Source organism: Coregonus lavaretus, assembly GCF_964263955.1.
Source record: "Coregonus lavaretus genome assembly, chromosome: 14".
Classification (NCBI taxonomy): domain Eukaryota; kingdom Metazoa; phylum Chordata; class Actinopteri; order Salmoniformes; family Salmonidae; genus Coregonus; species Coregonus lavaretus.
Window position 1 is genome coordinate 28,838,939 of NC_140001.1, and position 21,576 is coordinate 28,860,514.

The following is a 21,576-nucleotide window of genomic DNA, read 5'->3' on the forward strand; positions in this document are numbered from 1 at the left end:
ATAGCAGGGGGTTGGGGTTAGAAGCTCTGAGATCCACTGGCACCTCTCCAGAGGACTGACTGGAGACAGGAGTTCTCCACTAGTCTGAGAGGACCCAGGACTGGGGTGGGATGCCACCTAGTGTTAAAGCCGTGATAAGAACAACTGTGGAGTGAAGTGATCCAGAGAAATCTAGTAATGTAATAGTATGCTAATAAGCATGTCACCAAATGTGATATTTGATAGTTTCCCAAACATTTATTTGTGTTGTAGTGATAAAATAAATTCAGCCTTTAAAATGTGTCTTTAAATTATCTTCATATAAATCTAAAAGAAACATAAACATCATCAGTCTGCGTTGAGGCACAGACAGACTCCCTGCAGCACCCAGTGGGAGATGTGCTTGGTGGTGAAGAGATCTGCCTCAAACACCAGCCCCACACCCATAGCATTCCTCCTCATGGAAGTTGTGTACACTGGAGTCCTCAGAGTATTCTACGAAACAAACACACAGACATTTGGACACAGTTAGAAAACGGCAAAACAGACATTTTAAAACAATGAAACTGCATTGCTAGAGAGGCCACTAGCGAAGTCACTTAGCACAGAATCTGAAGTGATAAGGTTGTGAGTGGTGCTGCCCCCTACCTGTAGTTTGAGGCGATGTGCTTCTATGGGGATGACCTTCAGGATGGGCAGCTGGACCACCAGTACTTTGGGTTTACTCCTGATCAGACAACCCCTCTCTGTGTCCCAGTCTGCTCCCTCCAGATACAGGCCTGACACGAAGCAGCCTGGGAGAACACAACCACAACCTTCAGTATCAAAGCATCACTGTGTGTCCGTCTGTCTGTCTGTCTGTCTGTCTGTCTGTCTGTCTGTCTGTCTGTCTGTCTGTATGTCTGTGTGTGTGTGTTAGAGGACTCTCACCCTGTCCAGGCCTCTCGTTGACCTCCTCCTCAGTGGTGTACTGGGTGACCTGTGTGTAGAGTGTGGAGCGGTCCAGCGGCCAGCCGTTCCTCCTGCAGGTGGCCTGAACCAGAGCAGTCAGGTAGGACTCTGGGATCTGCAGCCCAGACAACCACATCACATTGGGCTCCCCTTCATCCACCTGGGAGGAAGAACCATACAGGACAACATAACTACACAACCACTACATACACAAGCATGCATGTACATACTGTATTTACACGGAAAATGTATATTTATATTAATATGTACTATACATCATGGATACTTTGATACCAAGAAAGAGTGACCTTGAATAACATATCTGCATGAGCAACAGCTAATGGGGATCCTAAAAACTAAACCAATCTTCTGAGAGATATGAGCGCAGAATGCTCACCCAGGAGTTGTACTGCTCGTAACGCCTCTTGAAGTGGATCATCCAGTTGCCCAGGGACTTGAGGGTATCAGGTGCCAGCTTCCTCCAGATGGCAGGGATCATGCCGTTGAAGAGGGCGCGTGCCACCTCATCCAGCTCACTACTCATGCCCACCTCACCAGCCAGAGCCTAAAGGCACAAAGACACATTTCTTAGTTCATGTCACCATACCAAACTATAGGTGTGGTATCTCACCTGGTTCCTTTAGTAAATATGCAATAGACAACAGCAAATGTTCTAAAGATAATTATATTTTTATGTAGATACAAAGGAAGGCCACATGACAGTCTATAGGTGTGGTATCTCACCTGGTTCCTTTAGTAAATATGCAATAGACAACAGCAAATGTTCTAAAGATAATTATACTTTTATGTAGATACAAAGGAAGGCCACATGACAGTCTGTCCCTGTAGTTCTTCCTCTTTCTCTACCCCTCACTGTTCCTGCCTGTCTCCTCCCCCTCTCTCACCCTCTGCAACTCAGCCAGAGAGCGTCCAATCCTGACGATGAGCTTGTTGAAGCGCTCCAGCTCCTGCAGCAGCACCACAGAGGTGGGGGAGATCTCCAAGCCAAACTTCTTACGGATCACGTCCAGGTCAAACACCTGGGGCAGCTTGTTCTGGATGTCCCGGGCCACGTTGCTGATGTACTCATCCCTGCTGATGCCTCCGCCAGACTCACCTGAGGACCACGACAGAAAGGTGAGGAGGCCAGATTACCTTCAGTCTGTGGGTGTGTGTGTGTGTGTGGTTTCTGTTACCAGTCTGAGGCTGCAGATCTATCAGATGGGTCCACATGTCGCGGGCTGCCTGTGTGTAGTATCCAATCTCAGCATTAGGGTGCAGACCAAACACCTCTGGAGTGTTGGCCAGGGGCAGGGTCTCAATCTCCCCTGTGATACATAGCAAGTCAATCAGAGAAGATGGATGACAACTACAAGTTAATAACAACAAGGGCTGTGCAGCAGAAATCGTATGTAAAAAGCTACATTTGTAGTCTGTATATCAGACCAGTGAACTACATCCACTGACCAACATAATTTTCCTTGGGCCCGTCAGGAGGGATCTTGTAGTCCACCTCCTTGTTGTGGAAGAAGTGGAAGGGTTGGAAGGTGTCAAAGATGAAGTCTCCCAGGTACTCATCCATGTAGACCGTCAGGATCCTGCGGTCAAAGCTATCTATACACCTGCCTCCATACATTACCTGAGAAAGGGAGTGTAAACACACACACACACACACACACACAGCTAGGCTATTATACTAATAGGATTCTGTATTATCATTGTTAAGTCAATGTGATGTATGAAGAGGTGAGCCTGACCTCTCCTATGAGGTACTTGAGACTTCCCCAGGGGATCTTGGTGTCTCCCTGAGTGTGGGCTTTGGTCAAGTAGGTGTCCAGGATCTCCATGCACACCTGGTCAACATAGGAACATCCACATCAGCACACACAAAGAGTGGAGTTACAGACATTACATTTAAACTGATCAGCAAAAGGAAATTACTATGAAGTAAATGGACATGTAATCAATAGTGTAAGTCCTGTGGATGCTGTTAAAAACAGTAATTTTCCCACTCACCTGGAAGTCAGACTCGTTAAAGTCGTAGGACACGTTCCAGCCGATCTTGCCGTATTTGCGTCTCTCCTGCACCACAGCGTGGAAGAACGACAGCACATAGACCAGACTGCGGTAGGCCGGGTGGGGGCAGCCCATCAGAGTCTCGTGGGCGATCTTAAAGAAGGTTGCCCTCATGTTCAGCTTCAGCCCGTTGGGAGGCTCTGTCACCACCTGGACAAACAGAGAAACAGAGATCAGGTCCTAAAGCTCAATTCGCTTCAATCCTCAATGGCTCAGTTCTGCCGTGATTAGGTGAACGAATCTGGCTGGGAAGACTGTATGGTGTTGGAAGAGTGAATCAGAGACGGACAGACACTTTATCATAAAACTAAGTCACATTGTATACAGTTAGCTGCAGTAAGCAACAGTCTGTGTTAGCTACAGTAGGTAGCAGGCCTGTTTGACTGAGTTAGAGCTCTTCCTCACCTTGAGAGACTTCTGTAGGATGCCGATGGGAAAGTCTTTGATGGGGTCTGTGGTGAGCCACAGTCTGAAGTCAGGGTGTGCCTTGGTGATCCTCTCCAGGGACTTCTCTAGGTCCTTCAGCCACTTCACCAGCAGGTGGCAGTTCTGCAGCATCAGCCACTGGCCCCGAGATACCGCCGTCTCCAGCAGCTGCAGCGCCACCTACAGCACACAACAACAATACTGTATCGTACTAACAACATTACAATTAGCTTTGTGGTTGAATGTGCACCAAAAGTACATGTGGTAACATTGGAAGCTCTATCGCTGTGATTAATGAGTGTTGTCTGGTACCTTCTCCTGGCCTTGTCCCATGGCCAGAAACTTGAGCCTGCTGCCCCCAAAGCCAGACCTCTCAGCCAGCTTCATGAGATCACTGGCTGGGTCGGAGCCGGGGCTCAGGATGAACACGATCGGGGAGTTGGGTGTGCTCTGCTCATAGATGGCCTCGAAACTGATCACAGGGGGCTGCACATACCTGAGAGGGAGGGGGTCGAGGTAGACAGTGGAACGTGAATAGGGAGAAACACTGAGTCCACAAGTCAAGGTATTTTGGATCAAAGCAATAGGAGTTCAGGTTTGTTTACAAGTAGGAGAACGCTCTATTACTTCTCTCCCATGGTGATGGTGACATAGTCAGTGACAGCCCGGTAGACTCTGTCCAGGCGGAAGCAGCGCAGTAACAGCAGCTTCTGGAAGGCAGTCAGGTTCTCTTTATACTTAATGGGGAAGGGCGCCTGCTCCGGCCCATCCAGGTCATACCACTGAGAGGACAGCAGAGAGGAAGGTTAACAATGAACCATTCTACATAGGAACATATTCAGTGTGTCACTAGGTCACAAGATTGGATGGTGTTACTCACAGTCTTCCACTCTGGCAGGTTCTTCTCCACGTCGTCTGGTAGAGTGCCAAACTCAGCAGGGAAGAGCTCAGCCAGTCGTATGATGTCCTCCCAGCCCTGGCCTGGAAGCCAGGGACACGGCTTCTTCCTCTTGCTCATCTCCAGGGACAGGTTGCCTGGATTGGAGAGCACAGAGAGAGAAATGTAAGTGTTAAAAGTGTATGTGAGTTATGTCTCCAAGTTGGTGTGCTGTGTTTATGTGAGTGTATGGTAGATTACATCATATGATGTCTCTCACCCTTGAGGAAGAACTCCAGCTCCTCCTGGGGAGCCCTCCCCTCTGGCTGCCCAATCTTTATGGTCAAGTTGAAGGAGAACAGCAGTTTGTGTCTCTCAAACAGACCTGAGGAGTCACTCACACACATACACACACACACCACACACCACACACCACGCAGCACACACAGTTTCGTATCAATCCCAACTTCACATAACTGTTCCCACAAAAGTCCAGGTTCTACCATTCCTGGACACCCTGTCACCTCACCTGTGCATCCATAGTTGTAGACGTTGTATGTCAGGGTGTCCATGATATTCTTCAGCCTCTTGGGCAGGATGGAGTCAGGCAGGGACTTGCGCAGGGAGAAGTCAAACACCTCCAGGTAGGAGGCCAGAGAGTACTGGTACATGCTGTTCACCAGGGCCATCTCCGCCAGCACAAAGAACAGGATGGCACCGCGCTTGGCAGCGGGACGGTAGCCATCTCGCAGCTTATCAATGTCTGTTGATGTCTTCTCTGCCAGCTTCAGCTTCTCAAACACCTGGGGGGTTACATTAGAGAACACAGACAAAGCATTAAGATTGCCCAGGCCTCATGCTCTCTGACGTCTTCCCCTTGAGAGTGAGTGTATCCCTGTCTCCAGACGTACCTCGCTGGCCTTGGACTTGGTCTCCTCCAGAGTGTGGACCAGCTCCACGTTATCCAGCATGTTGCCTGTGGAGGTGGAGAGCTCCCTCAGCAGAGAGTCCTCCAGGTCTTTCAGCAGCTTCTTGTTCTCACTGGTCTCCTGGATCAGCCTCTCCCGCTGCTCTTCCAGCTCCTTACGCTCAAAGCCCACGATCACACTCAGCAGCTGGTCCTCCAGACCCTTCAGCGTCACTGAGAGAGACACACACACGCATGCACACACACACGCACACAAACTGTTACCCCACACACTCACACCACATACAGTATAGACACAGGTGTCCTGACATACAGAGACGTCTCACCAGTGTAGTTGATGACCATAGCCTTCCCGAACACAGAGGGAGAGTACTTGGGGTTGGACAGCTTGGTGTTGAGGTAGAGTTTGAAGTTGGGGTCGTAGTCTACCTCCTTGTCCCCCAGCGTTATAACCTGCCGGCCCTCGGCTCCTTTCACGTTCTTCTCCAGGACGTTGTCGATCACAGGGTCAATGTACTCATCCACGTCTTGGAACAGGAAGGGAAAGCCATACTTGATGGCCATCTCCAGCTGCTTCAAGAAGTCTGGGTCATTGAATGAAGAGATCTATGGAAAAGGTAAATCACATACAGTGTAAGAATAACATCCAGTAAATGACTTCCAGTAATTTGCAAATGTTAAAGAATAATAGTTAGATCCTGTCAAGTCAGCTGATAAAGTCAGCCGTACCTTGAGGTTGAACTTCTCCTCCTTCTTTTTGATCCAGTTGAGGGCTTGCTGTTGGGGATCGATACACATGGGGAAGCGGCTGGCCCTGGTGGTCAGAATCCCGTTCTGGACTGACAGCTCATCTGGAGGCAGGCCCTCTGAGCCCCATCTACAACACAGACACCTTTACTCTCTCTATTCCTTTTACACAGACACAGACACGGAAACACATGCATAAAAAAAACACGCATTCACGAATGCAAGCATGAATGCACGTACGTACGTACGTACGCACACACACTTACACACACCAACACACAGGTACAGTCCACAGACTGTCTCTGACCTGCTGATCTCCACCTCGTCGGTTAGTAGGCTCTCCACTCTGAAGGGCTGGCTGAGAGGGATGCCTCTCTCCAACACATCCTTCTCCCACACGTCAAACACCATCTCATTCCTGAAGTCCCAGCTGAATGCCCCCTCGTAGCTCAGGAACGCAGCACAGATCAGGCAGTCGCCTAGGAGACGCACACGACGCTGCTTCAACTCCTCCAGGTCATCTGTCCATCTGGGAGGAGGAAGAAGGAGAGGAAGACGAGAAGAGGAGGAAGAGACAGATACAGAAAAGGTAGGGCACAGACGTCATTTCAACATCTAGTTTTGGTTTATATTTGATTGAGTTGTCAACTAACGTGAAATCAACAAAAACATTCACCATGTCATTGGATTTAGGTTCAAAGTTGGGTGAAAAAAAGACTGAATCCCCTTACGTTGATGACTTTTTGCAAATCCAATCAATTTTCCATGTTGATTCAACATCATCACATTGAACGTTTTTGTTGAAATGACATGGAAACAACGTTGATTCAACCCGTTTTTGCCAAGTGGGATATACATTTACATTACATTTGAGTCATTTAGCAGACACTCTTATCCAGAGCGACTTACAAATTGGGGACATATAGACATGGTCCACAGCCTTCAACTGGCTGTAAGTCATGCTGAGTCTGTGTGTATATACACTCCACTGTGCTGTCCTCACCGCTCATTCTCCGAGCCCAGGCCTGAGATGAGTTTGTCAGCCGCGATCAGCCTCCTCTCCATGACCTCAGCCTCCTCCTGCAGCAGCTGCTTCTCCCCCATGGCAGCACTGTACTTGTCCCCCAGCGCCCCCAGCTCCCTCTGGATGGTCCCCAGCTCGTTCTGAATACGCTCCAGCTCACGCTTGCTCTGGAAGAAGTTCTTCTCTAGGCGCGCCACCTGCAACAGACAGCCAGGGGGGTTGAAACACCACTAACACAACACTGCTGATTCTTATAGGCTGGTGCAATTTAACTGGCATGGGCCGTGTGCTGGATAGTGTTATGCCTAAAACGTAATCAAAAGAGATCCATGACTATGGCACTTCCCCTGTGCCGATCAAAGTAAAAGTAACTATCTCTATGACATTGCCTGGATCATGTTACCTTCTCTCTCTTGGGCTTGATCTCCCTGGCGACGTCACAGTAGCCCATGACAGCCTCCACAAACTTGAGCATCCCAGAGCCAGCCTTACTGATGGCCTGCATCTCCTCAAAGCTGGTGTTCAGGTTCTTCAAGAAGCCTGGCCAGGGGAAACACAGGGCAATAGAGTGAACATATACAAGTAACTGCCAAAATAAAGGAAACACTTGAGTAAACGAGGCATACAAAGTATATTGAAATCAGGTGCTTCCACACAGGTGTGGTTCCTGAGTTAATGAATCTATTAACATCCCATCATGCTTAGGGTCATGTATAAATATGCCCAGTTGCCGATTATTTTGGCTACCATGGCTAGAAGAAGAGCTCTCAGTTACTTTGAAAGAGGGGTCTCAAAGGAGCATAGGGGATTTAAAGTGTGTGTGTGTGTGTGTGTCTCAGTCACCACTCACCAGATCTCAACACTTATGGGAGATTCTGGAGCGGTGCCTGAGACAGCATTTCCCTCCACCACAAACACCAAATTATTTATTGTGGAACAATGGTGTCGCATCCCTCCAACAGAGTTCCAGACACTTGTAGAACTTCCGCCAAGGAGCATTGAAGCTGTTCTTGCGGCTCATGGTGGCCCAACACCCTATTAAGACACTGTTGGTGTTTCCTTTATTTTGGCAGTTACCTGGTATTTGCTTTTTGAGTGCTCATAATGTACAGTGAGGGAAAAAAGTATTTGATCCCCTGCTGATTTTGTACGTTTGCCCACTGACAAAGACATGATCAGTCTATAATTTTAATGGTAGGTTTAATTGAACAGTGAGAGACAGAATAACAACAAAAAAATCCAGAAAAACGCATGTCAAAAATGTTATAAATTGATTTGCATTTTAATGAGGGAAATAAGTATTTGACCCCTCTGCAAAACATGACTTAGTACTTGGTGGCAAAACCCTTATTGGCAATCACAGAGGTCAGACGTTTCTTGTAGTTGGCCACCAGGTTTGCACACATCTCAGAAGGGATTTTGTCCCACTCCTCTTTGCAGATCTTCTCCAAGTCATTAAGGTTTCGAGCCTGACGTTTGGCATCTCGAACCTTCAGCTCCCTCCACAGATTTTCTATGGGATTAAGGTCTGGAGACTGGCTAGGCCACTCCAGGACCTTAATGTGCTTCTTCTTGAGCCACTCCTTTGTTGCCTTGAACGTGTGTTTTGGGTCATTGTCATGCTGGAATACCCATCCACGACCCATTTTCAATGCCCTGGCTGAGGGAAGGAGGTTCTCACCCAAGATTTGATGGTACATGGCCCCGTCCATCGTCCCTTTGATGCGGTGAAGTTGTCCTGTCCCCTTAGCCGAAAAACACCCCCAAAGCATAATGTTTCCACCTCCATGTTGATGGTGGGGATGGTGTTCTTGGGGTGATAGGCAGCATTCCTCCTCCTCCAAACACGGCGAGTTGAGTTGATGCCAAAGAGCTCTATTTTGGTCTCATCTGACCACAACACTTTCATCCAGTTCTCCTCTGAATCATTCAGATGTTCATTGGCAAACTTCAGACGGGCCTGTATATGGGCTTTCTTGAGCAGGGGGACCTTGCGGGCGCTGCAGGATTTCAGTCCTTCACGGCGTAGTGTGTTACCAATTGTTTTCTTGGTGACTATGGTCCCAGCTGCCTTGAGATCATTGACAAGATCCTCCTGTGTAGTTCTGGGCTGATTCCTCACCGTTCTCATGATTATTGCAACTCCACGAGGTGAGATCTTGCATGGAGCCCCAGGCCGAGGGAGATTGACAGTTATTTTGTGTTTCTTCCGTTTGCGAATAATTGCACCAACTGTTGTCACCTTCTCACCAAGCTGCTTGGCGATGGTCTTGTAGCCCATTCCAGCCTTGTGTAGGTCTACAATTTGACCCTGACATCCTTGGAGAGCTCTTTGGTCTTGGCCATGATGGAGAGTATGGAATCTGATTGATTGATTGCTTCTGTGGACAGGTGTCTTTTATACGGGTAACAAGCAGAGATTAGGAGCACTCCCTTTAAGAGTGTGCTCCTAATCTCAGCTCGTTACCTGTATAAAAGACACCTGGGAGCCAGAAATCTTTCTGATTGAGAGGAGGTCAAATACTTATTTCCCTCATTAAAATGCAAATCAATTTATAACATTTGTGACATGCGTTTTTCTGGATTTTTTTGTTGTTATTCTGTCTCTCACTGTTCAAATAAACCTACCATTAAAATGATTGACTGATCATTTCTTTGTCAGTGGGCAAACGTACAAAATCAGCAGGGGATCAAATTTTTCCCTCACTGTATGTTAAAGTTGCAATATGTATATAGTTAGACCTATTGTTGTCCTGTTTTGGCATGAACACCACAGAACAGAAGTGACCTACCTACCTCTGACAGTCTTGACCTGGCTGGGGTTGATGGCATCACAGTCCATCTCCATCAATACGCGCAGGAAGTTGCCCTCTGACATCATGCTCTTGGCTGACTTCCAGCTGATCTCCTTCTGGCCTCGCATTACCAGGATGCACTCACATACCACCTGCACCTGTTTGGGTGGCTTGGCAAATGATCTGCAAGGGTTGGCGCGCCAGACGAGAAGACAGAAGCACAACCAGAGAGACAGGCACAGGAAAACAATAATCAATGAACATGAATGGAGCTCTAGGGCAACAACTTTTGTTAAAGCTGGAAACAGCGCCACTGTTTGCCGTAGCGCCTTTGTTATTATTTTGTTGATGAAACAGAGGAGAGGAACGTCTGGTATCATGGTAAAAAAATTAAAATATATCGCAGTACATACTCTGCTGTTCTATTGCGCATGTAATGATGTCTGAGGGACAGTGTTCGTTATTTGAAGTAACTTCTTTGTTGTTGTAATATCCCAAACTGACGTAGCAGATTCACCAAGTACAAATTGCTATTTTAAACGAGTCAAGCGGGAAAACAATCTAAACCAGAATGTCACGACCTCCTCCGAGGCTGCCTCCTCTCCTTGTTCGGGCAGGCTTTGCCGTTCGTCGTCACCGGCCTTCTAGCCACTGCCGCTCCTCATCTCATCATTCCATTTGTTTTGTCTTGTTTATTACACACACATGGTTCATATCCCCTCATCAGTACCTGTATTAGTGTTCCCTTTGCCCCCTTGTCTTTGTGTGTGATTGTTTATTGTGGAGGAGAGAGAGCTCTGTGTATTTTTTATCGCTGGGAGATTTCCCTGTGTGCCTTGTATTTTCCAGTGCTCCTGTTTTGCGCACTGGAGTGTTTTTACGCATTACTGCGTAACTCTGTGGTTCAGAATAAATCCTGTTATTCTGTGATTTACCCTCCTGCGCCTGACTCCTTCAAAATCACCTCATCACAGAATCACACACCGCGACCAAGGAGTCAGCAGGAGAGAAGCACCTGCCTGGAGTCGTGGCACGGGTCCGGGAGCATTCGACTATGCTAATCAGCTTGGGAGAAGCGATGGATCGGGTTCTCCAGGTTGTCCAATGCCTGAAGAGGAGAAGACCCGATCTTTCGGGACCAGCTGAGCGACCGGATCCAGCCACCCACACTCCAGCACCCAGAGGGATTCATATATCTCGACCATGGGATTTTGACGGGACAGCTGCCCTCTGCCAGGGATTCCTCCTACAAATGAATTTATACTTCTCAACCATCAGGCCGGCTCCATCGGAGCGGGTGAGGTGTCCGCCCTCGTCTCCTGCCTCTCAGGGAAAGCCCTGGAGTGGGCCAACGCGGTCTGGAGTGAAGGAGGAGCCGCGTTGGACAACTACGGGGAGTTCGCTCGCCTCTTTCGGGCAGTCTTCGATCATCCGCCCGAAGATAGAGAGACGGGCGAGCGGCTGGTCGGACCAGCCGAGATGATGGAGCGGCGATCCGGGAGAGCGGAGGACGACAGCGCCAGTGTCACTCTTGTGGCACGGGAGGACATTCTGCTGCATGCTGTCGTCTGCGTTCTTTTGGGTCTGGAGGCGGCAGGCAGGGCACTCTCGCGTCACCCCAGGAATCGAACACTCACACTCGTTCAGAGCCCTCTGCTGTGCACTGTACCCTACACATCCACTTTCCTGATTACACGGTAGTTCCACAGTGTAAGGCGCTAGTCGATTCAGGCGCAGCTGGGAACTTTATGGACAGGTCATTTGCACATAGTCTAGGCATTACATTGGTTCCCCTATCCATTCCACTCCCCATCAGAGCATTTGACAGTCGACCATTAGGTTCCGGGTTCGTTAGGGAAGTTACAGCACTAGTCACTATGGATACGCACAAGACTCATCGAGAGCAAGTCACATTTTTTATTATTGAGTCTCCTGATTTCCCTGTCGTGTTAGGTCTTCCCTGGTTAGCACTACACAACCCCACCTTTTCATGGCTGCAGAGGGATCTAACCGGGGTGGTCGTGAGAGTGTCCGGGTAGGTGTCTAGGTGTTTCCGTTGGTGCAACCACGGTGGAAAGTCCAGACACTACCTCCACCGTGCGCATTCCCCCCGAATACCTCGATTTGGCGCACACGTTTTCCAAAACGCAGGCGACCAAATTACCACCTCATTGGGCGGGGGATTGCGCGATAAACCTCCGGATGGATGCTGTGCCTCCCAAGTGTCACGTCTATCCCCTGTCGCAGGCTGAAACGGAGGCTATGGAGCCATACGTGTCCGAGTCCCTGCTCCAGGGGTTCATACGTCCCTCCACTTCGCCTGCCTCCTCAAGTTTATTTTTTGTGAAGAAGAAAGACGGAGGTCTGCGCCCTTGCATTGATTACCGAGCACTGAACAAGGGGACAATACGTTATAGTTATCCTCTACCCCTCATTCCATCTGTGATCGAGTCAATGCATGGGGTGCACTTCTACACAAAATTAGATCTCCGGTGTGCGTACAACCTGGTGCGTGTCCGAGAGGGGGACGAGTGGAAGACCGCATTCAGCACAACCACGGGGCATTACGAATACCTGGTGATCCCTTACGGTTTGATGAACGCTCCATCCGTCTTCCAGTCCTTGTGAATGAGGTGTTTCGGGACATGCTTGGTCTGTTTTTCCAACAGTCCGTCTCCTTCCTCGGATACCGCATTACCACCTCAGGTGTGGAGATGGAGGGAGATTGCATTTCAGCCGTGCGTAATTGGCCGACTCCAACCACGGTCAAGGAGGTGCAGGGCTTTATTGGCTTTGCCAACTACTATCGGAGGTTTATCCGGGTCTTTGGCAAGGTCGCAGCTCCCATCACATCCCTGTTGAAGGGTGGGCCGTCCTGGCTCCGCTGGTCTGCTGAGGCTAACAGGGCCTTCAGTAACCTGAGGGTTCTGTTCACCTCAGCCCCGGTACTGGCCCATTCCGATCCATCACTACCGTTCGTAGTGGAGGTGGATGCGCCCGAGGTAGGGATAGGTGCTGTCCTCGGGCACGCCACCCAAACTCCGACCCTGTGCTTTCTTTTCCAAGATGCTCAGCCCGGCGGAGAAGAACTATGACGTTGGTGATCGGGAGCTGTTGGCTGTTGTCCGAGCCCTGACCGTGTGGAGGCACTGGCTAGAGGGGGCAAAACACCCTTTCCTCGTCTGGACGGACCACCGTTACCTGGAGTACATCCGGGCAGCGAGGAGGCTGAACCCTCTCCAGGCCAGGTGGGCCCTATTGTTCACCCGGTTTGATTTTACTCTATCTTACATCCCAGGTACGAAGAAAGTGAAGGCAGACGCACTGTCACGGCTGTACGACACAGAGGAGAGGCCCATAGACAACACCCCCATACTCCCGGCCTCCTGCATTGTGGCACCGGTAGTATGGGCGATGGACGCGGACATAAAGCGGGTGTTACGCACAGAGCCATCTCCACCTCAGTGCCCAGCTGGGCTGCAGTACGTGCCTTCTCTTGTCCGTGACTGTCTGATCTATTGGACACACACAGCCCCCTCCTCTGGTCACCCAGGTATCGGTCGTACAGTGCGCTGCCTGACCGGGAAGTACTGGTGGCCTACCTTGGCTAAAGACATGAGGATGTATGTCTCCTCCTGCTCGGTGTGCGCCCAGAGTAAGGCACCTAGGCACCTCCCAGCGGGTAAGTTACAGCCCTTACCAGTTCCACAACGGCCATGGTCCCACTTGTGTATATTCTTCCCTACTGATCTTCCCCTCTCTCAAGGTAACACCACCATCCTTGTCGTTGAGGACCGCTTTTCCAAAGCCTGCCGCCTCCTTTCTCTGCCCGGTCTCCCCACGGCCCTGCAGACTGCGGAGGCCCTGTTTACAAACGTCTTCCGGCACTACGGGGTGCCAGAGGACATAGTGTCTGAACGGGGTCCCCAGTTCACATCCAGGGTCTGGAAGGCGTTCATGGAACGTCTGGGGGTCTCGGTCAGCCTGACCTCTGGTTTTCACCCCGAGTCTAATGGGCATGTGGAACATGTGAATCAGAATGTGGGTAGGTTCCTGCGGTCCTACTGCCAGGATCGGCCGGGGGAGTGGTCGGTGTTCTTGCCATGGGCCGAATATGTCCGAACTCTCTCCGCCACTCCTCCACTAACCTAACGGCATTTCAATGTGTTTTAGGTTATCAGCCGGTTCTGGCACCGTGGCATCAGAGCCAGACCGAGGCTCCTGCGGTGGATGACTGGTTTCGGCGTGCGGAGGAGATGTGGAACGCTGCTCACATCCACCTCCAATGCGCCGTGGGTCGCCAGAAGGCCAACGCTGACCGCCACCGTAGTGAGGCCCCGGTCTTCGTACCGGGTGATTGGGTCTGGCTCTCGACCCGGAATCTGCCCCTCCGCCTGCCCTGCCGGAAGCTGAGCCCGCGGTTTGTGGGGCCGTTCAAAGTCCTGAGGAGAATAAACAAGGTTACCTATAGGTTACTACTCCCTCCAGATTACCGCATTAACCACTCGTTCCATGTGTCTCTCCTTAGGCCGGTGGTGGTTGGTCCGCTCCAGGAGTCTGAGGTGGGAGAGGTCCCTCCGCCCGGCGTACTCCGTCCGTTCCATCCTGGATTCGAGGCGTCGGGTGGGGGGCCTTCAGTACCTCGTGGAGTGGGAGGGGTACGGTCCGGAGGAGCGGTGCTGGGACCCGGTGAGGGATATCCTCGATCCCTCCCTTTTGCGGGATTTCCACCGCCGCCATCCGGCTCGCCCTGCTCGACGTCCTCCTGGTCGTCCCCGAGGCCGGTGTCGGTGCGCTGCTGGAGCTGCGTGTCAAGGGGGGGTACTGTCACAACCTCCTCCGAGGCTGCCTCCTCTCCTTGTTCGGGCAGGCTTCGCCGTTCGTCGTCACCGGCCTTCTAGCCACTGCAGCTCCTCATCTCATCATTCCATTTGTTTTGTCTCGTTTATTACACACACCTGGTTCATATCCCCTCATCAGTACCTATATAAGTGTTCCCTCTGCCCCCTTGTCTTTGTGTGTGATTGTTAATTGTGGAGGAGAGAGAAGCTCGGTGGAGCTCCGTGTATTTTGTATCGCCGGGAGATTTCCGCCTGTTTTGCGCACTGTAGTGTTTTTACGCATTACTGCGTAACTCTGTGGTTCAGAATAAATCCTATTATTCTGTGATTTACCCTCCTGCGCCTGACTCCTTCAAAATCACCTCATCACACAGAAAATGTTTGTTTAGTTTTTATCCATTGGCAAAAACTACACCTCTCCAAGGGGGGAATATACAGCGTCTCAACACAGGACTGCAAGATCTGTAAAATAGGATTTATAGTGACTTCAGAAAGTATTCACACCCCTTGACTTTTACCACATTTTGTTGTGTTACAGCCTGAATTTATAAAAGATTGGATTTGAGATTTTGTGTCATTGGCCTACACACAATACCCCATAATGTCAAAGTGGAATTATGTTTTTAGAAATGTTTACAAATTAATAAAAAATGAAAAGCAGAAATGTCTTGAGTCAATAAATATTCAACCCCTTTGTTATGGCAATCCTGAATAGGTTCAGGAGTAAAAATGTGCTTAACAACTCACATAATATGTTGCATGGACTCCCACTGTGTTTAATAATAGCGTTTAACATGATTTCTGAATGACTAGCTCATCTCTGTACCCCACACATACAATTATCTGTAAGGTCCCTCAGTCAAGCAGTGAATTTCAAACACAGATTCAACAACAAAGACCAGGGAGGTTTTCCAATGCCTCGCAAAGAAGGGCACCAATTGGTAGATGAGTAAATATAAAAAAAATAAGACTTTGAATATCCCTTTGAGCATGGTGACGTTATTAATTACACTTTGGATGGTGATTCAATACACCCAGTCACTACAAAGATACAGGCGTCCATCCTAACTCAGTTGCCAGAGAGGAACGAAATCCACTCAGGGATATCACCATGAGGCAATGGTGACTTTAAAACAGTTAGAGTTTAATGGCTGTGATAGGAGAAAACTGAGGATGGATCAACAACATTGTAGTTACTCCACAATACCAACCTAAACGACAGAGTGAAAAGAAGGAAGCCTGTACAGAAAAAAAATATTCCAAAACATGCATCCTGTTTGCAATAAGATGGTAAAGTAAAACTGCAAAAAATGTGGCCAAAACAATTAACTTCATTTCCAAAATACAAAGCGTTATGTTTGGGGCAAATCCAACACAACACATCACTGAGTACCACTCTTCATATTTTCAAGCATGATGGTGGCTGCATCATGTTATGGGTATGCTTGTCATCGTCAAGGAGTAGGTTTTTTATCCTTTTTTTAGGATAAAAAGAAACGGATTAGAGCTAAGCACAGGCAAAATCCTAGAGGAAAACCTGGTTCAGTATGCTTTCCAACAGATACTGGGAGACAAATTCACCTTCAGCAGGACAATAACCTAAAACATTAGGCCAAATATACACTGGAGTTGCTTACCAAGATGACATTGAATGTTCCTGAGTGGTCTAGTTACAGTTTTTACCTAAATTGGTTTGAAAATCTATGGCAAGACTTGAAAATGGCTGTCTAGTAATGATCAACCAACTTGACAGAGCTTGAAGATTTTTTAAAAGAATAATGTGCCAATATTGTACAATCAGGTGTGCAGAGCTCTTTGAGACTTACCCAGAAAGACTCACAGATATAATTACTGCCAAAGGTGATTCTAACATGTATTGACTCAGGGGGTTGAATACTTATGTAATCAAGATATATTAGTGTTTTATTTTTCATTTTAAAAAATACAAATGTTAGAAGTTTTCTTCCACTTTGACATTGAGTATTCTGTGTAGATCGTTGACAAAAAATGACAATTAAATCAATTTTAATCCCACCTTGTAACAACAAAATGTGGAAAAATCCAAGGGGTGTGAATACTTTCTGAAGGCACTGTACGTTCTTTGGAGGAGTGTTGAAATTTAGTTTTTTATGAATTAGGATAAGGATCACGGAAAAAAGCATAGGTCACACTAGGTTCGTACTTACATCTTCCTTCAACAGATGGCATAAAAACTCGAAACGTATTCACAGTGAATGTTTTTAAAGTGTGGGAGTGATGTATTTGATATTATATGTTTTTATTGATTTGTGTCTAACCAAAGCTGCCTCCTCTATCTATGAAGTTAGTGGTCTGGACCAGGTTTGTTCAGTTCCGCTCCTGGAGGTCTGCTTTGCTCTGTGTAAGCTTTTAAAGCCACTGAGTAACTTGTTCCATTAATCAACATCAAACATTTCCCAAAATCACCATCTGTAATTTTCCTATGACACAATTTTCCTTCGTTCAAAGCCAAGGGCCGGGGAAGAGGCCAGATGACAACGTGACACTCCATCAGGACCAGACTGCTGACTCCTGGCCCATACTTTCTGATCTGTCTGATGAGACTCACCACTACATTATGAGTGCCTCCAAAATTACACTCTATTCCCTATATAGTGCACAGTCAAAAGTAGTGCACTATATAGTGAATAGGGTGCCATTTGGGACACAACCTCTGTTTAACTTGTGGGACACAGAATCAGGGGGGGTGATGTGGAGCAGAGCAAAGCAGAGCACAGAGGGGGGAAGGCAGGGAGGGGCACCTGATCTCAGTGACGTCAGACTTGTCCAGGCTCTGCAGGGCGATGCGGGCTGCCTCCAGAGCAGGCAGGGCCTCAGCCAATGAGCTCTCAGCATCCCTCTTCTCCACAGCGATCACCTTGTTCTGCTCCTCGATCTCCTTGGCTTTGTCCTCCGCCAGCTTCTTCTTCTCCTCAGCTACATGAGAAGGAGAGTTTTGTTTACTTGTGCTGCCCTGTGGGCTATAATTAACATGGTATTGGTACAGCGAACGTGTCTTAAGGCTGCTTCCCAAATAGCACCATATTCCCTATATAGTGCATTAGCGTATGAGCCCTGGTCATAAGTAATGCACTAAATAGGGAATAGGGTATATGGAATTGGGGGACATTTGGAACTAAGCCTAATGCTGTGTTGACTGCACTGACCCACGGTGGTGTTGGTGGCTATCTCCTGCAGTAGGATCTCACAGGCGGAGGATTTCTCTGCTAGAACCACCTTCTGCTCTGCCAGCTTGATGTTGAGCTCAGCTAGCTGCACACTGGCCTCCTCCAGCTTATCCAGACCACCCTCCAGACGCTTACACTGAGCTGGGACACCACACAAGGGACAGAGGGAAAAAATAATACCATCGCAATACAGCACAGCAGTAGCAGAGAACCAAGGCTCTTTAATTAGGCTTGATATTTTTCCCACTCTGTGCTGCCTCTTACCCAGGATGTATTGGTCCTTGTCCTGCAGGAGGTTGGCGTAGGTGCTGATGAAGTCCAGGTAGTTCTTGGGGGTGACGTAGTTGCTGCGTCTGAGTTTCTGCAGGAACATCTTGCTGTAGTCACCCACCGAGCCGTGCACCATACACACGTGAGCAATTACGGCTGCCGAGTGCCTCTCAGGAATCATCGGGCTCTCACCTGTGGCATGACATTGATTGGTTCAGTTGCACCACTATAAAGCTTGTATGAACACCCTAATCACAGTCAGAGATAAATTAATTGATTGTACAATTCTAGTACATTGTAGTGGTGGTGGAAGCGTGAATCTGTGCTTCCATACCCAGGAAGGACTGAGCCACAGCATGTAGAGCCTGAGGAGGCCATGGCAGGAACCAGTCAATCCCAGTGTTGTTCACCAGCCCTGTGACATAAACGAGACAAGGAGCATTTACATCGATTCTTCAGACAATAGACAAAGCCAAGTGAACAGTAGTGAAGGGTTGTGTACCTGGGAAGTTCCTGCAGCGTGTCCTCAGGGTGTCTCCCACAGGGGACATTCCCAGGACAATGTGCAGGTTGTTGGCACTCTTGTTGACAAAGTACTGCCACACGCTCTCCTTGGACGGGCCAGAGCCCATCTTCATGGCCTCATCACGGAGCTGGTTCAGCACCATCTCCTTCTCATCATCTGGGAACAGAGCAGGGACCATACCTGCACACACAGAGCGTTAGTCAGACTGCAGAGCCAGACACAGTGGGCAGGGCTATAGACAGCCAGTGGCTGAGTCCCAAATGGCACCCTATTCCCTAGATATTGCACTACTTTGGACCAGAGCCCTATCTGGTCCAAAGTAGTGCACTATCTAGGGAATAGGGTGCTATTTGGGATGCACACAATGTGTGGGAGCTGGTGTATGCTCAAGTTTTTACCCGAGGTGAGCATATTGTTGATGAGTTCCAGGAAGCCCTCCTCAGCCACGTGGGCATCAGTGAAGAGGAAAACCGTCTTCTTGTCCTCAATGCCCAGCTTCAGATACAGGATCTTCAGGTCCTCACGGAGGTTGGTCTCTGAGTAGCCTCTGCTCAGTGTAATCTCAAACACCTTGAGAGGCAAACAACAGTCCATATAAGAAGGTATTTTTCTGGTGTCTCATTAAAGGTGTCCTCCCCTATTAGCAGTAGCAGAGGATGGATGTGTCCCAAATGGAACCTTATTCCTTACATAGTGCACTACTTTTGACCAGAGCAAAAGTAGTGCACAATATAAGGAATAGGGTAACAGTTGGGATGCAAAATATGTGTCTGGCTGACCTCGCAACCTGCGGTAAATGCGGCCAGTTTGGTAAGGGACTGCTTCCCGGAGCCGCCCACCCCCACCAGCAGGGCGTGGCCGCGGTCCATCCTGATGATGCGGTGCACTCTGGTCAGGTGCTCCAGGGCGTCGTCAAACAGAACCAGTTTCATCCTGGTCTTGTTCTCATTGTACTCCTCCAGGATCTCCTACAGAGCAGTGACAGGGACAGGTCAGCAACGAGACAAAGGCTTGAGACTGGGCAAACTGTAAAGTTGTGATATTTTGAACATATTGAAAAAAGGGTGCTGTTTAATTTTGCCTAGTACAGATGACAGGGGACAATAATAAATGTAAAAATCCAACACACGTTTGAAAGTCATCATCCAAACTTCTGAGTACCTGGAACAAGGCTTTGGAAGCGTCATAGTCCTGTATGTCCTCATAGACGCGTGGCTCAGACTCGTTGAGGGCGGTTCTGTAGTCACCAAACAGGATGGGGTCCCTCATGGCTGACTCCAAGTCTGACTTAAAGTGCTCATCTATCAGGTTCTGTATATGGCCCTGGACCTGAGACAACAAGACAGGGGACAGATGAGAATGGAAAACAAGTACAATATAGTAAGAGGAAGTTACTGTAAAGTCATTAATACATTTTTCAAGATTAAGCAGAACAGAATCATGCAGATGAACGTACCAGAGCTTTGTCTATTTCATTGATGAGCCTGTCATGGAAGACCCTCAGGCACTCATTCCTCCACACACGCACAAACTGGGTGACTGTCAGAAACCTACAGAAGAGAAACGTTCAGAGACTTAACATGACACAACACTTAACATGAGCTTCTAGGTGTTAGTAACATCTTCTTAACACATGTTATTTAGATTCAACTGAGGGTAATGTTTAAGACCTCTCAGCGTTGGTGAGGACCAGACCGTTGTAGACCCTGGACAGGTCCCTGAGGTTGAAGATGTAGTGGAACTTGGATGGCGTGGGCGGCAGGTCTTTGATGATGTTCTTGTACAGCTCCAGAGTGCAGAAGGTCAGCTTGTCACACATCTTCTGGATGCACTCCTCAAACGGCTACGGTTTAAATGGTTAGAGTACAATCAAGTCATTTCATACAATAGTTAATGTGTGGGAATGCTGTTTTTGGTGGTAACAGCTGTATTTTAACATCTGTGACAGTGTGTCTCACCCTGGTGTGTCCTTTGAGGATGGAGGAGTAGATGAGATGGAGGGAGTCCTCGTCTGGGAAGGGGATGTTGAAGACACTGAAGAGGGAGATGAAGCGGGTGTCCACCTCGTTCCTCCCACCTCCTGCCTTCCCCATGGCTGCGATGAAGCCCAGGTCCTTCAGAACTTTGTAGTTCAGCTCCTTCCCTCTGTCGTACATGCCTCCTCGGTCCAACAGCAGCTTCAGCAGGGCAATGGGCTGCTGGGTCCCATACTCATCCACCTGATAGGACACAGGTACAATTACACACCAACATACAATCAACCAGACAAACCAACACGCTAACCTACATTAACACAGACACACATGCAAAGGATGCAGGTTGAGGAATGGAAGAGAGGGTGATGGGGTGCCAGAGAAGAGCAGGCAGGTACCTACCCTGGGCATGTTGAGGTCATCCATAAAGACCAGCAGTCTCTTGCCCATGGGAGGGCCGTATATCTCCTTGGTCCTCTTCTCCACGCTGGCCTCAAGGTTCCTCTGGAGGTCCATGGAGGTGGTCCGTGATGAGAAGTTGATGGTCAGCATCATCTGGAGACACAAGGAAGCAACATTAAACATAGTTCATACACATGGTGTGTGTCCTAAATTGGACTTGGTCAAAAGTAGTGCACTGAATAGGGAATAGGTTGCCATTTCAGTGTCATGTGCTCTGCCTGTGTCTCTGTGACATCCTATGTTGTAAACTCACGGTAGTGTCCATGTTGAGGTTCTTCAGGAAATTCTGAGTAGTGGCTGTCTTGGAGGTGCCAGACTCTCCCACCAGAACTACAGGCCTCTTGATCTTCACCATCTGCTCCAGTAGCCAGCTGGCTCGCGTGGTGTCCACGGTAGGGACTGTAAGAAAGAGATGAAGAGAGAGATTGAGAGAGATAGAGAAAGAGAGAGATGGAGGAGGGAAAAAGAGGGAGAAGGAAGAGGGAGAAGAACAAT

General features: G+C 48.7%; 1 protein-coding gene across 1 annotated transcript in view; it reads right to left on the minus strand.

Annotated features, from left to right (window-relative positions):
* Positions 1-327: 327 nt before the first annotated feature.
* Positions 328-21,576, minus strand: part of dnah10 (dynein axonemal heavy chain 10) — a gene marked incomplete at both ends in the record, with an annotated part of 56,865 nt that continues 35,616 nt past the window's right edge. Inside the window, 35 exons of the mRNA XM_084176368.1 lie at positions 328-474; positions 628-773; positions 910-1,090; positions 1,328-1,495; positions 1,836-2,047; positions 2,127-2,258; positions 2,398-2,569; positions 2,688-2,783; positions 2,947-3,156; positions 3,412-3,612; positions 3,745-3,928; positions 4,060-4,214; positions 4,313-4,467; positions 4,590-4,694; positions 4,839-5,112; positions 5,221-5,450; positions 5,564-5,843; positions 5,967-6,114; positions 6,292-6,513; positions 6,988-7,205; positions 7,412-7,548; positions 9,805-9,986; positions 17,425-17,599; positions 17,830-17,991; positions 18,115-18,312; positions 18,455-18,535; positions 18,623-18,826; positions 19,045-19,216; positions 19,426-19,614; positions 19,808-19,975; positions 20,103-20,196; positions 20,317-20,489; positions 20,605-20,865; positions 21,022-21,174; positions 21,335-21,480. Coding sequence (XP_084032494.1) covers positions 328-474; positions 628-773; positions 910-1,090; positions 1,328-1,495; positions 1,836-2,047; positions 2,127-2,258; positions 2,398-2,569; positions 2,688-2,783; positions 2,947-3,156; positions 3,412-3,612; positions 3,745-3,928; positions 4,060-4,214; positions 4,313-4,467; positions 4,590-4,694; positions 4,839-5,112; positions 5,221-5,450; positions 5,564-5,843; positions 5,967-6,114; positions 6,292-6,513; positions 6,988-7,205; positions 7,412-7,548; positions 9,805-9,986; positions 17,425-17,599; positions 17,830-17,991; positions 18,115-18,312; positions 18,455-18,535; positions 18,623-18,826; positions 19,045-19,216; positions 19,426-19,614; positions 19,808-19,975; positions 20,103-20,196; positions 20,317-20,489; positions 20,605-20,865; positions 21,022-21,174; positions 21,335-21,480 — 6,131 coding nt within the window. The remainder of the gene's footprint in view (positions 475-627; positions 774-909; positions 1,091-1,327; positions 1,496-1,835; positions 2,048-2,126; positions 2,259-2,397; positions 2,570-2,687; positions 2,784-2,946; positions 3,157-3,411; positions 3,613-3,744; positions 3,929-4,059; positions 4,215-4,312; positions 4,468-4,589; positions 4,695-4,838; positions 5,113-5,220; positions 5,451-5,563; positions 5,844-5,966; positions 6,115-6,291; positions 6,514-6,987; positions 7,206-7,411; positions 7,549-9,804; positions 9,987-17,424; positions 17,600-17,829; positions 17,992-18,114; positions 18,313-18,454; positions 18,536-18,622; positions 18,827-19,044; positions 19,217-19,425; positions 19,615-19,807; positions 19,976-20,102; positions 20,197-20,316; positions 20,490-20,604; positions 20,866-21,021; positions 21,175-21,334; positions 21,481-21,576) is intronic.